Source organism: Trachypithecus francoisi, unplaced genomic scaffold, assembly GCF_009764315.1.
Source record: "Trachypithecus francoisi isolate TF-2019V2 unplaced genomic scaffold, Tfra_2.0 Lachesis_group12, whole genome shotgun sequence".
Classification (NCBI taxonomy): domain Eukaryota; kingdom Metazoa; phylum Chordata; class Mammalia; order Primates; family Cercopithecidae; genus Trachypithecus; species Trachypithecus francoisi.
The window spans coordinates 8,974,827-8,991,111 of record NW_022681457.1 but is presented as its reverse complement, the minus strand read 5'-3'; the positions used below and the strand labels follow the sequence as shown (position 1 = coordinate 8,991,111).

Sequence of the window (16,285 nt, the reverse complement as noted above, 5' to 3'; positions counted from 1 at the left end):
TTCTCCTGCCTCAGCCTCCCCAGGAGCTGGGATTACAGGCGCACACCACCAAGCCCAGCTAATTACAGATGGCTCACACCTGTAATCCCAGCAGTTTGGGAGGCCAAGGCAGGCGAGTCACCTGAGGTCAGGAGTTCGAGACCAGCCTGGCCAACATGGCAAAACCCCATCTCTACTAAAACTACAAAAAATAGTTGGGTGTGGTGGCGGGCGCCTGTAATCCTAGCTACTTGGGAGGCTGACGCAGGAGAATTGCTTGAACCTGGGAGGTGGAGCTTGCAGTGAGCCGAGATCGTGCCACTGCACTCCAGCCAGGGTGACAGGGTGAGACTCCATCTCAAAATAAATAAATAAAGAAAAAGTTGCAACACCTTTCAGATGCCCAGGCTCACACCATGTATACCTCTTATCTTGATGACAAGGGCAGTTTGAGTTCAGGTTCACAGAAGTGGCAGCTTTTCTTGCCATTTCAATCCATTTGAATCTCAGTTCTGCACATCTCTACTTGTGATAGTGGTTAGCCTTTGCATAAATGAGTTTGTAGCTACTTTTTTTTTCTTTTTGAGACGGTCTTGCTAGGTCTCAAAAAACACAGCTGACTGTAGCCTCAACCTCCCGGGTTCAAGTGATCCTCCTACATTAGCCTCCCAAGTAGCCGTGACTACAAAGACCCAGGCCTAGGCTGGAGTGCAGTGGCAAAATCATAGCTCAGTGCAGCCTTAACCTCCTGGGCCTAAGTGAGCCTCTCACCTAAGCCTCCTGAGTAACTGGGACTGCAGGTGCACACCACCATACCCAGCTAATTTTTGTATTTTTGTAGAGTTGGGATTTTGGCTAGACTAGTCTCAAAGTCTTAGGCTCAAGCCATCCTCCCATCTCAGCCTCCCAAAGTGCTGGGATTAGTAAGAGACAGGATCTTCCTGTGTTGCTCAGGCTGGAGGGCAGTGGTTATTCACAAGCTGATTTCACTACTGATCAGCACGAAACTTTTTTTATTTTTTTGAGATGGAGTCTCACTCTGTGTCCCAGGCTGGAAGCACAGTGGCGTGATCTCGGCTCACTGCAACCACCACCTCCTGGGTTCAAGCAATTCTCCTGCCTCAGCCTCCGGAATAGCTGGGATTACAGGCGCCCGCCACCACACCCAGCTAATTTTTTTTTTTTTTTTTGGTATTTTTAGTAGAGACAGGGTTTCACCATGTTGGCAAGACTGGTCTTGAACTCTTGACCTCAGGTGATCCGCCCGCCTCGGCCCCCCAAAGTGCTGGGATTACAGGCGTGAGCCACTGTGCCTGCTCCATTTTCAACCTAGATCACTTCCCCACTTCTTAGGCAACCTGATGGGAGGTCACCATATTGATGCCGAACTTAGTGTGGACACCCAGTTGGCAGAGCACATTACAGCCTAGAACTCCTGGACTCAAGCCATCCTCCCGCCTCAGTCTCCCAAGTCACCGGACATGGCCCCCATTGCCTTTTTTCTTCTCATCAGTGCTCTGCAGGGTTCCAGCTGGAAAAAGAGTGAAAATACTTTAGAAATAGTACTTCTAGAAAGTTCACTTCTTCTGCCTACATTTTTGCCTACTTTTTGTCTTGGGTTTAATCATCCCGCCACTTCAACTAACGTTTCAGCTGTAAACAAATAATAATGGCTGGTCCAAGTGCAGTGGTGTTTACAAATAATTGATCACAACCAGTTACAAATTTCAGCATTCCTTCCCCACTCCACTGCTTTGCTTGACTAGCCTAAAATCATCATCATCATCATCATCACGCCACAAAACGCCATTCTCTTTGGGTACACCATTAATCTGCACAAAAAATAAGATGTCTGCTAATAATGAACAGTGTATCTTTTTTTTTTTAGACAAAGTCTCACTCTTGTCCCTCAGGCTGGAGTGCAATGGCATAATCTCAGCTCACTGCAACCTCCGCCTCCCGGGTTCAAGCCATTCTCCTGCCTCAGCCTCCCGAGTAGCTGGGACTACAGGCACATGCCACCACACTCGGCTAATTTTTTTTTTTTTTTTTTTGAGACGGAGTCTGGCTCTGTTACCCGGGCTGGAGTGCAGTGGCCGGATCTCAGCTCACTGTAAGCTCCACCTCCTGGGTTCCCGCCATTCTCTTGCCTCAGCCTCCGGAGTAGCTGGGACTACAGGCGCCCGCCACCTCGCCCGGCTAGTTTTTTGTATTTTTTTAGTAGAGACGGGGTTTTCACCGTGTTAGCCAGGATGGTTTCGATCTCCTGACCTCGTGATCCGCCCGTCTCGGCCTCCCAAAGTGCTGGGATTACAGGCTTGAGCCACCGCGCCCGGCCTAATTTTTGTATTTTTTAAAGAGATGGGGTTTCACCATGTTGGCCAGGCTGGTCTCAAACTCCTGACCTCACGTGATCTACCCACCTCAGCCTCCCGAAGTGCTGGGATTATAGGCGTGAGCCACCGCACCCAGCCTGATAAACAGTATATCTTTAGAGGTGAATAAGACATACCAAGCAACAATTTTAAGCCACATTTTTATCTTGTGATAGTGTCAGAAACCAATTTAAAAAGAGCCAGTAATCTGCCATCTGTTTCCCTGGATTTGTCTTTTCCAGGTATTTCATTAAAAAATAATTACAGGCCGGACGCAGTGGCTCACACCTGTAATCCCAGCAGTTTGGGAGGACAAGAAGGGAGGATTGCTTGAGCCCAGGAGACCAGCTTTTTAAAAACTAAAATAAAATGACATTGTACAATATGTGACCTTTTGTGTGCTGGCTTCTTTTACTGAGCATGTTGTTTTCAAGGTTCATCCTCATGGTATAATGTGTCAGTATCTCATTCCTCTTTTTTTTTTTGGGGGGGGGGGGCAGAGTCTTGCTCTGTTGCCCAGGCAGGAGTGCAGTGGCAGGATCTCAACTCACTGCAACCTCTCTGCCTCCCAGATTCAAGTGATTCTCATGCCTTAGTCTCCTGAGTTGCTGGGATTACAGGCGTGCACTAACACACCTGGCTAAATTTTATATTTTTAGTAGAGACCTGGTTTTACCATGTTGGCCAGGCTGGTCTCCAACTCCTGGCCTCAAGTGATCTGCCTGCCTGGGCCTCCCAAAGTGCTGAGATTACTGGTTTGAGCCACCGCACTGGGCCCCTTTTTACAGCTGAATTATTTTCCATTGTATAAATAAACCAATTTGTTTAATCCATTCATTTGTGGATGGACAGGCTGCGCGGAGGAGGGAGTGGGGAATACCTGCTTATGGGACTTTATTTTGGAGTTAGGAAAATGTTTTGGAGCCAGGCACGGTGGCTCACCTCTGTAATCCCAGCACATTGAGAGGCCGAGGCGGGTGGCTCACCTGAGGTCAGGAATTTGAGACCAGCCTGACCCAACATGGAGAAACCTCATCTCTACTAAAAATACAAAATGAGCCGTGCGTGGTGGCACACGCCTGTCATCCCAGCTACTCGGGAAGCTGAGGCAGGAGAATCGCTTGAACCCAGGAGGCAGAGATGGCGGTGAACGGAGATTGTTCCATTGCACTCCTGCCCAGGCAACAAGAGTGAAACTGTCTCAAAAAAAAAAAAGTTTTGTAACTACCTAGAGGTGGTGGTTGCACAACCTTGTGATTACTAAATGCCACCAAACCACTTATTTTTAAATGGTTAATTACATGTTATTCGTATGTCACCACAATTAGAAAAAGAACACTAAGAAGTGTAAAAGTTCAGTTATCGGAGCTACAAAGACATGCTTTCCCTCATGCTGGTACCATTAGTCCAAAGATGCTAAACCTACAGACTGCTTATTATTTTTATTTTTATTCTTTTTGAGACAGGGTCTTGCTCTGTTGCCTAGGCTAGAGTACAGTGACGTTTTATTTTATTTCATTTTATTTTATTTTAAGTTTCAGAGACAGGGTCTCACTGTGTTGCCCAGGCTGGTCTCAACCTCTGGGATCAAGTAATCCTCCCACCTCAGCCTCCCAAATCACTGGGATTACAGGCATGGGCCACTGCACCCAGCAAGTTCGCTTACATGTATCTTAACCCCTTATCCTGGGTTAAAGGTAGGGCCAGCTACTGTGTGTTGACATCAGAACAGCCCAAGTGCTTGCTTTAGAAATTTTCTTTTTTTATTTTTATTTTTGAGATGGTGTCTTACTCTGTTGCCCAGGCTGGAGTTCCATGGCTTGATCTCAGCTCACTGCAACCTCTGCCTCCCGGATTCAAGCAATTCTCCTGCCGCAGCCTCCTGAATAGCTGGGATTACAGGCACGCACCACCATGCCCAGGTAATTTTTGTATTTGCCATGTTGACCAGATTGGTCTTGAACTCCTGACTGCAGACTCCTGACTGCCAAAAACTTTTTGTGTTAAAAAAAACATCTTGGCCAGGCACGGCGGCTCACATCTGTACTCCCAGCACTTTGGGAGGCCGAGGCGGGGAGATCGCTTGCAGTCAGGAGTTTGAGACCAACGTGGCCAACATGGCGAAACCCCGTCTCTACTAAAAAAGTACAAAATTTAGCCAGGCGTGGTGGTAGGCAGCTGTGATCCCAGCTACTGGTGAGGCTGAGGCAGGAGAGTTGCTTGAACCCAGGAGGCAGAGGTTGCAGTGAGCTGAGATCACACCATTGCACTCCAGCCTGGGCAATAAGAGTAAAACTCTGTCTCAAAAAAAAAAAAGAAAAAAAAAGAAGAAAGAAAAACATCTCTGCCTTCCAAGTCCTTCTCCAGGAGTTCTTCCCCTCCTTTCCTCTTGTGAGAGGCCTCAGTATATTAATTAAATGTTCGCAGTAATGCTCACTGGAGTCTGAGAAAGCACACCTCAAGGATAAGCCTGTTTTTAAGGAGAGAAAAGAAGACTTGAATGAACAAAATTTACAAATCTTGGTGGTTTTCAACCTCAGCTGTATATTATCCTTTTCAGGATTATAAGAACATGCCTGCGGCTTCACTCCAGGCTCAGTCCACTTGAATCTCTGCGGGTGGAGTCTAAGTATGAGGATTTGTAAATAATCCTTCTAGTGGGCAAATAGGGCTGGAAACCGCTGGCTCTGTTGCCATGTTTAGAGGGATTAAATTGGTATCCTAAGGAGTCACCTTGGAGGCTGAGAAGTCAAGATGTGCAACAGTGGAGCCAGGAGCAGTCAACCCCAGCACTCTGGGAGGTCGAGGCAGGCAGCTCACCTGAGGTCGGGAGTTCAAGACTAGCCCGGGCAACAGAGTGAAACCCTGACTCTACTAGAAATACAAAAAAAAATTAGCCGGGCATGGTGACAGGCGCCTAGAATCCCAGCTACTCGGGAGGCTGAGGCACCAGAATTGTTTGAGCCCTGGAGGTAGTAAGCCAAGATGGGGTGCCCCTGCACCCCAGCCTGGGAGACAGGGTAAAAAGATGTCGAACAGAGTGCTTGAGCCAGCCCATGAGAGCCTCATGCCTTGACTAAGACTCATTGCCAAACCGGAAGACCAGTTCTGGGAAGGAGCCTGGCCACCACTCCCAAAATATCACTGGGATTAATATGATCTGTGCCTGGGGCGCAATCTCTAATCTTTTTTCTTTTTGGAGATAGGGTCTCCCTCTGTCTCCCAGGCTGAAGTGCAGTGATGTGAGCTCAGCTCACTGCAGCCTTGACCTCCTGGGCGCAAGCGATCAGCCTGCTAAGTAGGTAGCTGGGACTAGGGTGCCTGCCACCATGCACAGCTAATTAAAAAGTTTTTTTTGGACCGGGTGCGGTGGCTCACGCTGTAATCCCAGCACTACAGGAGGCTGAGGCGGGCGGATCACCTGAGGTCAGGAGTTCCAGACCAGCCTGGCCAACATGGTGAAACCCCATTCTCTACTAAAAATACAAAAATTAGCTGGGCGTGGTGGCACGCACTTGTAGCCCCAGCTGCTCGGGAGTCTGAGGCAGGAGAATCGCTTGAACCTGGAAGGTGAAGGTTACAGTGAGCAAAGATCATACCATTGCCTTCCAGCCTGGGCAACATGGTGAGACTCCCTCTCAAAAATAAAAAAGAATTATGAGAAGAGGCAGAGGCATGCTATCTCTGTGTCTTATGTTAATATTCTCCAGGGAGTGCTCACCACAGGGAAGATCCTGAGCAACCAGGAGACAGGGTGCCTTGTGCAGTGGGCATCACTGAGGCTCTATCCTCAGACCACTGCTTGTGTAATGCACCCATGAACAGAGACGCGGTAGCAGGGTAGCAGGAGAAGAGACAAAGGATGTGCCTGAACTGTCTCTCATGAAAGCTGAGCTCATTATCGCAGCCTGGGAGTTTCTGGCCATGATTAGGGCCAGACATGCTGGCTTATGCCTGTGATAACAGTACTAGTGAGAGGCCGAGGCGGGAGGATCGCTTGAGGCCAGGAGTTTGAGATGAGTCTGGGCAAAAAAGCCAAATCCTGTCTCTACAAAAAAAATTTTTTTTAATTAGCCAGGCATGGAGGCACGCGCCTATAGTCCTAGTACTCCAGAGGCTAAGGCAGGAGGAACGCTTGAGCCCAGAAGGTTGAGCTATGGTGGTGCCACTGCACTCTAGGCTGGGTGACAGAGCAAGACCCTGTCTCAAAAAAAAAAAAAAAAAAAGACCCATGATGAGACATTGATATGCTATTGCCCTTTAAGAGGAATGACTGACTAGTTAGTGGTAAGTTGATTACGTTCGATCCTTTTCCCTGGAGAAGGCAGTGGTGGAGGTGATTGATTTGTGCTTCCTGTTTCTGTGGCCATACCACCGGGAACACACCCAGTCTTGTCTGATTTGTACTTCCTGGAATTGATGTGTTTTCTTTCTCTCTCTCTCTCTTTTTTTTTTTGGTGACTGTCGCCCAGGCTGGAGAGCAATGGCCTGATCTCAGCTCACTGCAATGTCCCCCTCCCAGGTTCAAGCGATTCTCCTGCCTTAGCCTACTGAGTAGGTGTAAGCCACCAGGCCCAGACATTTTCTAACATCCTTGTAATCCCAGCACTTTGGGAAGCCAAGGCAGGCGGATCACTTGTGGCCAGGAGTTCAAGACCAACCTGGCCAACATGGTGAAACTCTGTCTCTACTAAAAATACAAAACAAAAGGCCGGGCGCGGTGGCTCACGCCTGTAATCCCAGCTACTCGGAAGGCTGAGGTAAAAGAATGGCTTGAAACTGGGAGGCCTCAGTGAACCGAGGTTGCAGTGAGCCAAGATCAAGCCACTGCACTCTAGCCTGGGCAACAGGGTGAGACTCTGTCTCAAAAAAACAAAAAACAAAACAAAAATACAGCTGGGCATGGTGGCTCCCTGTGCCTGTAATCCCAGCCCTTTGGGAGGCCAAGGAGGGTGGATCACCTGAGGCCAGGAGTTCGCGACCAGCCTGGGCAACATGGCAAAACCCCATCTCTACTAAAAAAGTACAAAAATTAGCCGGGCGTGGTGGTAGACACCTGTGGTCCCAGCTACTCAGGAGGCTGAGGCAGAAGAATCACTTGAACCCGGGAGGCAGAGGTTGCAGTGAGTTGAGACTGTGCCACTGCACTCCAGCCTGGGCGACAGAGGAAGACTCTGTCTCAAAAAAAAAAAAAAAGTACAACAATCAGTGCATTAATACGAAGTACACTCTTTATATCACATATCTATTATCTTACACAGAAATAGCTGCCATCATGAGATAACATAATGGTTATTTTTTATTTTTATGTATTTATTTATTTTTTGAGATGGAGTTTCGCTCTTGTCACCCAGGCTGGAGTGCAATGGCACAATCTTGGCTCACAGCAACCTCCACCTCCTGGGTTCAAGAGATTCTCCTTCCTCAGCCTCCTGGGTAGCTGGGATTACAGGTGCATGCCATCACACCCAGCTAATTTTGTATTTTCAGTAGAGACAGGGTTTCACCATGTTGGCCAGGCTGGTCTCAAACTCCTGACCTCAGGTAATTCACTTACCTTGACAAGTGTTATCTTAAAGAGTTGGGATTACGGGTGTGAGCCACTGTGCCGGGTCAGGAATAGCTTTTTTTTTTTTTTGAGATGGCATTTCACTCTTGTTGCCCAGGCTGGAGTGCAATGGTGCAGTCCCTGCTCACTGCAACCTCTGCCTCCCAGATTCAAGCGATTCTCCTGCCTCAGCTTCCCAAGTAGCTGGGATTACAGGCATGTGCCACCACGCCCGGATAATTTTGTATTTTTAGTAGAAATGGGGTTTCTCCATGTTGGTCAGGCTGGTCTCGAACTCCCAACCTCAGGTGATCACTTGCCCTCCTTGGCCTCCTGTAGCTGGGATTACAGGTGCCTGCCATCACACCCGGCTAATTTTGTATTTTTAGTAGAGACAGGGTTTCACCATGTTGGCCAGGCTGGTCTCAAACTCCTGACCTCAGGTAATTCACTTACCTTGGCAAGTGTAATCCCAATGTATTGGGATTACAAGCGTGAGCCACTTCGCCCAGCCAGGAATGGCTTTCTATTTATTTATTTATTTTTGAGACGGAGTCTCGCTCTGTTGCCCAGGCTAGAGTGCAGTGACGTGATCTTGGCTCACTGCAATCTCTGCCTCCTGGGTTCATGCCATTCTCCTGCCTCAGCTTCCTGAGTAGCTGGGACTACAGGCGCCCGCCACCACACCCAGGTAATTTTTCATATTTTTAGTAGAGACGGGGTTTCACCATGTTAGCCAGGATGGTCTCAATCTCCTGACCTCATGATCTGCCCACCTCGGCCTCCCAAAGTGCTGGGATTACAGGCGTGAGCCAGCACGCCCGGGCCAGGAATGGCTTTTTTAAGGACTCAACTGAAGTATCATCTCAGGTATAACGTCCCATGGGGTTGGGGTGCTGTCCTCTAGAATGCAGTATCTGCTTATAACCAACAGTCAGTATAAGGGGCTGTGACCCTAGTAGTTAGAATACACAGGTGTAGCTCCCAGGGAGTGAAATAGAATGGGCATTTATCAATACCCTGTCTAGGGACCCACTTGAAGAAATTGTGCTTCTTGTCGTCAAACCTTATCTGGCACGATGTCTTCATTTTGGAAGGGGGAACACTTCCACCAAGAAACACAGTAAGGTTTTCTGCCTGGTGACTTTGGGCTCTACAGGCTGATTAAGCACTGGGCAGAGAAACGAGGTAGTTGGCTGGCATGGAGACTGAACCATGAGCATTATGAAGAGCCTGGGTTGCTGCTGCATATTGGGGCAGGAAGGTTCTTGTCTGGAACTCAGAGAATTCCCTATGACCAACAGGAAATTGCACAACCACAGCCCAGTAACAGTACAGTAACTGAGATAAAACTAAGGGATGGTGGAGTAAGACTCTTAATAAGACGAAGTCTCACTATGTTACCTAGGCTGATCTTACACTTCTGGGCTCAAGTGATCTTCCTGCCTCAACCTCCCAAAATGCTGGGATTATAGGCATGAGCCACCATGCCCAGCCCTTCTCTCTCTCTCTCTGATAACTAAGTATGTGACACTGACATTTTCCAGCAGCTCATGCTCATAAACCCCTAAACTCCTTGTTTACGGCAAGACATTAAGAAAGAACAAGTATATCCTGCTGAAAGCATCTCACGGATAAGAATCTCTGGTTGTTTTCCTCTAATAAATACCATGAGATCTGATTAGCATGTTTACAAAGAAGTTTGACCGAGGGATGTCTCCTCAGACATCGCCAGGTTGGGAGAAAGAATGGATTATAGACTAGTTAACCTTTTCCTTCCTAGCAACCCGGGACTCAGATTTTTCAGAAACAAAGGCCTGCGTCACCCCTGCAGACAAATGAGTTACAAAAAATGAAGTACTGGTCCACCACGAGGAAATGTAGAAGACGTGGGGGAAACAGATGAGTATCAGTAATGGTTTGGGGGGCCACATAACAATGAGGATTGTAGTTTGCTCTGGTAAACATTATTGTATTGAAAATTTTAAATAGCTATAGCAGTATACAAATGCATGCCCAAGAATGTTCAGAAAATAATTTTTTTCTAGGAAAGATTGCCTTTTATATTTTTTTTGGAACAGAGTCTCGCTCTGTTTCCCAGGGTGGAGTGCAGTGGCGCGATCTTGGCTCACTACAACCTCTACCTCCAGGTTCAACCGATTCTCCTGCCTCAACCCCCCCAGCAGCTGGGATTACAGGTGCTGACCATGCCCAGCTAATGATTTTATTAGACAGCGTTTCACCATGTTGGCCAGGCTGGTCTGGAACTTCTGACCTCAAGTGATCAGCCCGCCTCGGCCTCCCAAAAGTGCCAGGATTATAGACGTGAGCCACCGTGCCTGGCCTGTATTGAAAATTTTATATAGATCGTGGCTGAATCTTTCCTTAAAGGCTTAATGGCTAAATGAATTTACATATAGAAATGAGACTAGGTGCAGTGGCTCATGCCTGTAATCCCAGCACTTTGGGAGGCACAGGTGGGAGGATTATTTGAGGCCAGGAGTTCAAGACCAATCTGAGCAACATAGCAAGCCCTTGCCTCTACAAAAAATAAAAAAATTAGCGGGGTACTGTGGCACACAACTGTAGTCCCAGCTACTCCAGAGGCTGAGGCAGGAGGATTGCTTGAATCCAGGGGGTTGAGACTTTAGTGAACCTTGATTGTGCCCCTGCACTCCAGCCTAGGTGACAGAGTGAGACCTTGTATCTGAAAATAAATGAAAAATAAAAAAAATATGGAAATGAGCATTTTCAAGAAGCACAAGGATTGTTCAGTAGCAGATGTCCATATTATACTCTCTTGTACACCTCTAATTTTAACCTGAGCCTCACTGTTCAGTCTCATGAAAGCAGAGACTCACTTGATTCTGCCATACTGTCACCTCAAGCCCGTGCCATACATCTTTTAGCATTCTGCTCTGGGGTCCTTTCTGATGTCCTTTATCCCACAGAAAATAGCTTTGGCAGGCCGGGTATGGTGGCCCACGCCTGTAATCCCAGCACTTTGGGTGGCTGAGGTGAGTGGATCACCTGAGGTCAGGAATTCGAGACCAGCCTGGGCAACAAGGTGAAACCCCATCTCTATGAAAAACACAACATTTAGAGATCGTGCCACTGCACTCCAGCCTGGACAACAGAGTGAGACTTGGTCTCAAAACAACAACAACAAAAAATTAAAAATGGAAAATAGCTTTGGCCAGGCGAGGTGGCTCACACTTGTAATCTCAGCACTTTGGGAGGCCAAGGCAGACAGATCACTTGAGGCCAGGAGTTCAAGACCAGCCTGACCAACATGGTGAAACCCCATCTCTACCCAAAAATGCGAAAAATTAGCCAGGAGTAGTGGCACATGTCTGTAATCCCAGCTACTCAAGAGGCTGAGGCAGGAGAATCTCTTGAACCCAGGAGGCAGAGGTAGCAGTGAGCCAAGATCGCACCACTGCACTACAGCCTGGGGGAACAGAGCGAGACCCTGTCTAAAGAAGAAAATAGGCCAGGCACGGTGGCTCACGCCTGTAATTCCAGCACTTTGGGAGGCCAAGGCAGGTGGAGCACGAGGTCAGGAGATTGAGACCATCCTGGCTAACACGGTGAAACCCCGTCTCTACTAAAAATATGAAAAATTAGCCGGGCGTGGTGGCGGAGGCCTGTAGTCCCAGCTAGGGAGGCTGAGGCAGGAGAATGGCGTGAACCCGGGAGGCGGAGCTTGCAGTGAGCCGAGATCATGCCATTGTACTCCAGCCTGGGGGGACAGAGTGAGACCCTGTCTGAAGAAGAAAACAGCTTTGAATTGCAGGAAGTCAGCATGTCTCAGGGAAACCCTCAGGCAATGTGGGATGAAATTAGGCACGTAAATGTCCCAGCCTTTCATCTCTGTGGCAGGGGATGAGGCTTTCATCTCTGTGGCAGGGGATGAGGCTTTCATCTCTGTGGCAGGGGATGAGGCAAGGGATGATATGAGGTAGCGTAAACAGTCTTCAACAGGCTTCAAAGGAATCAAGCCCTCATTGCCCTCTTCACAGGCTTCAGCAACTTATCCTTTCTTTTTTTTTTTTTTTTTTTGAGATAGAGTTTCACTCTGTCACCCAGGCTGGAGTGCGGTGGCTTGATCTCGGCTCACTGCAACCCCCGCCTCCCAGGTTCAAGCAAGTCTCCTGCCTTTGCCTCCTGAGTAGCTAGGACCACAAGCATCTGTCACTAGGCCTAGCTAATTTTTTTTTTTTTTTTTGAGATGAAGTTTCGCTCTTGTCACCCAGGCTGGAGTGTGGAGTGCAGTGGTGTGATCTTGGCTCACCGCAACCTATCTACGCCTCCCAGGTTCAAGCGATTCTCCTGCCTCAGCCTCCCGAGTAGCTGGGATTACAGGCATGTGCCACCACGCCTGGCTAATTTTTGTATTTTTAGTAGAGACGGGGTTTCTCCATGTTGGTCAGGCTGGTCTCCAACTCCTGACCGCAGGTGATCTGCCCATCGTGGCCTCACAAAGTGCTAGGATTACAGGCGTGAGCCACTGCACCCAGCCTTTTTTCTGTACTTTTAGTAGAGACAGAGTTTCTCCATGTTGGCCAGGCTGGTCTCGAACTCCCGACCTTGTGATCTGCCCGCCTCGAATTCCCAAAGTGCTGGGATTACAGGCGTGAGCCACCGCGCCTGGCCTCAACATGTCCTTAGATAAGATGTTGGCTCCTCATCCTTCCCTGTATTACTCTCCCTGCTACCTCCCTCTTGGTTTAGGATCACATTCTAAATAAACCTCTGGAACTCAAGCCTTTGTATCAGTGTCTGCTTTAAAGAACCCAAATTAAGTCAGTGTCATTCTGATCAACAGAATGGAGGCAGAGATGCAATCAATGGGGACATAAAAAGGACATGAAAGTGAAAGATCTCCATTTCCCTAGAAAAGATGAATCTGTTACAAGGATAAAAGACTACTGGCCGGGCATGGTGGCTCACGCCTGTAATCCCAGCACTTTGGGAGGCCGAGGCAGGTGGATCACCTGAGGTCAGGAGTTCAAGACCAGCCTGATCAACATGGTAAAACCCCGTCTCTGCTAAAAATACAAAGTTATCTGGGTTTGGTGGCGCACGACTGTAATCCCAGCTACTCGGGAGGCTGAGGCAGGAGAATCGCTTGAACCTGGGAGGTGGAGGCTGCAGTGAGCCAAGATTGTGCTGCTGCACTCCAGCCTGGGTGACAGGGCAAGACTCTGTCAAAAAAAAAAAAAAAAATCTGGAGGCAATATGAATAATTTCCATTTTTCTATCTCTGAGTCTTTAGTACTCTTTTTTTTTTTTTGAGATGGGGTCTTGCTATGTTGCCCAGACTGGTCTCCAACTCCTTGAACCCCTTGATTCAAGCAATCCACCCACCTTGGCATCCCAAAGTGCTAGGATTACAGGCATGAGCTACCATGACCAAGTAGTATTTTGTGTTTGTTTGTTTGTTCTTATTTTGTTTTTTAATTAGAAAAAGTATTTATTTCTGCTCCTTTCATAATGTTATTGTTCAGGAAACAGTCTTACACTCCTATCTGAAATAATCCACCATCACACACTCTAGTTAAAGCCAAAGCACCACAGGTAAAGCTGACCAGCTGTCCAGAGTTCTCAGCTCATGGAATCTTGCTTCTTGACTTTATGTTAATTTCTGAAAATCAGAAACGTCACCTCCAAAAAATGTTAAGGGGGTTGTAAAAAATAATCACTGTATTTGCTATTATAGTTGTAGGTATGGAATATATTTTCTTTTCTTTCTTTTTTTTTTTGAAACAGAGTCTCACTCTGTCACCCGGGCTGGAGTGCAGTGGCACGATCTAGGCTCGGGAAACCTCCGCCTCCCAGGTTCACGTGATTCTCCTGCCTCAGCCTCCCAAGTAGCTGGGATTACAGGTGTCCCGCCACCACGCCCAGCTAATTTTTGTATTTTTAGTAGAAACGGGGTTTCACCATGGTGAAAATGCCACTCATCATCGTTGGTATAGCAATATGCTCAGCAAGAAAAAAAAATACTGTGATAAACTTGTCTCTTTAATACCAAGAAGAAATTCTCTTCCAAGCTTCAATACACTTCCTGTGTTTTCACTAGATATTTCTTTTACTGCTGCTGTTCCTTCTTTTCTACATTTCATAGTAGAGGATTGGACAGCCTTTGAAACGTCATTGACAGGAGCAAATCCAGGATCCACTGATTTCTTCTCAAAGGCGCTCTAACACATCAAATAGCCCGGCAGTTGCATTCTCACGAATACTCCAGCCATGAAAAAACTCAATAGGACACAGACAAATCCCATGAATAGAAGAATAAATCTATTGAGTTTTGGGATATTTGGTGTATTCGATCGGTCCAGGATTATGAGACCTAAACCTCCCATTGTAAACAGGAAGCTGGATGCAAGTCCTTCCGTAATATGTTGTCCACCTTCTCTGTAGGCCAAGAAAGCTACTGGCCTCTGATGCCTTTGTTCATCAGTCATAAAGTCAACACCTGGCGGTTCAACAATAACATCATAAACGATTCCTCTGGTGATGAGGAAGTAAGACACCACCACCAGAGCATACACAGTCATGGCCAACGGCGTGTGCAGCCAGGGCGGCTTCTTCAGCTTCAGGTTGGGACATTTAAGCACTAAGAACGGGACACAGTACAAAGTTCCCATGCTGGTGGCAGCAAGGGCCGTTCTCGGACTCTATATTTTCTTATTTTTGAGACAGAGTTTCACTCTTGTTGCCCAGGCTGGAGTGCAATGGTGCGATCTTGGCTCATTGCAACCTCCGCCTCTGAGGTTCAAGCAATTCTCCTGCCTCCGCCTCCCAAGTAGCCGGGATTACAGGCATGCACCACCAAATCTGGCTAATTTTGTATTTTTAGCAGAGATGGGGTTTTGCCATGTTGGTTAGGCTGGTCTTGAACTCCTGACCTCAGGTGATGCACCTGCCTCGGCCTCCGAAAGTGCTGGGATTATAGGCGTGAACCACCGCGCCAGGTCCAGGACAGTCTTTTAAATAAATGGCACTGGGACAGCTCAACATCCATATGGAAAAAAGGTGTTTGACCTCCACCCCGTGCTATTTATACAGAAGATTAATTCCAGTGGGTTGTAGATTGAAATGTTAAAGGCAGAACAATACAGTTTACAGAAGAGCTTCATGTCTTCATGCTAGGGAAACACCTCTTTTTTTAATTTTTAAAAAACAGAGACAAGGGTCTCACTATGTTGCCCAAGCTGGTCTCAAACTCCTGGGTTCAAGTGATCCTCCCACCTTAGCCTCCCAAGTGCTAGGATTACAGGTGTGAGCCACCACACCCAGCCAGGAAACACCTCTTAAATAGAAGAAAAAAAATGCTAACCATAACAGGAAAAATTGAACATTTCATTATATTAAAATTAAGAAAAATAAAAAGTAATAAAAGACAGAAGACTGTAGTAAAAAAATAAATAAAAATAAAAGTAAGGGTTTATATTAATCAGAAGAAACTAGGAAAAGATTTCCCATAACATAATAGCAGGAATCTAAATCTGAATCTTCATACATTCTTTAAAATTAGACAGATCTGGGCCGGGCACGGTGGCTCACGCCTGTAATCCCAGCATTTCGGGAGGCCAAGGCGGGCAGATCACTGGAGGTCAGGAGTTTGAAACCAGCCTGGTCAACATGACAAAACCCCATCTCTACTAAAAATACAAACATTAGCTGGGCGTGGTGGTGCACACCTGTAATCCCAGCTACTCGGGAGGCTGAGGCAGGAGAATCATTCGAACCTGGGAGGCAGAGGTTACAGTGAGCCAAGATCATGCCACTGCACTCCAACCTGGGTGACGGAGCGAGACTGCATCTCAAAGGAAAAAAAAAATTAGACAGATCTGGCTGGGCACAGTAGCTCATGCCTATAATCCCAGCATTTTGGGAGGCTGAGGCGGGCAGATCACCTAAGGCCAGGAGTTCGAGAGCAGTCTGGCCAGTATGGTAAAACCCTGTCTCTACTAAAAGTACAAAAAATTAGCTGGGCATGATGGCATTGGGAGGCTGAAGCATTCCAGCCTGGGTGACAGAGGAAGAATCCGTCTAAAAAAAAAAAAAAATTATAGATCAACAGAGCAAAGTAAATCACAAATTAAATGCCCACAACTATAGCACCACAAATGATCTTTTAAAAAGTATATATTTAATTTAAAAAAAAAATAGAGAGACAATGTCTTCCTATGTCCCCCAGGCTGGTCTGAAACTCCTGGGCTCAAGAGATCCTCCTGCCTCGGCCTTCCAAAGTGCTAGGATTACAGGCCTGAGCCACCATGTCTGACTACAAATGATCTTTTTTTTTTTTTTGAGACAGTTTTGCTTTCATTGCCCAGGCTGTAGTGCAGTGGTGCAATCTCGACTCACT

The 16,285-nt window shown here is 47.2% G+C and overlaps 1 protein-coding gene across 1 annotated transcript; it reads right to left on the bottom strand.

Moving 5' to 3' along the window:
- Positions 1-7,459: 7,459 nt before the first annotated feature.
- On the bottom strand, positions 7,460-14,593 carry LOC117093786 (oligosaccharyltransferase complex subunit OSTC-like; the record flags this gene model as incomplete). Its single annotated transcript, XM_033229283.1, has 2 exons — positions 14,116-14,593; positions 7,460-7,532 (listed from the first exon to the last, which is right to left on the bottom strand). Coding segments are annotated over exons 1-2 (516 nt in total), but the record flags the coding sequence as incomplete, so codon positions are not given.
- Positions 14,594-16,285: the final 1,692 nt, after the last annotated feature.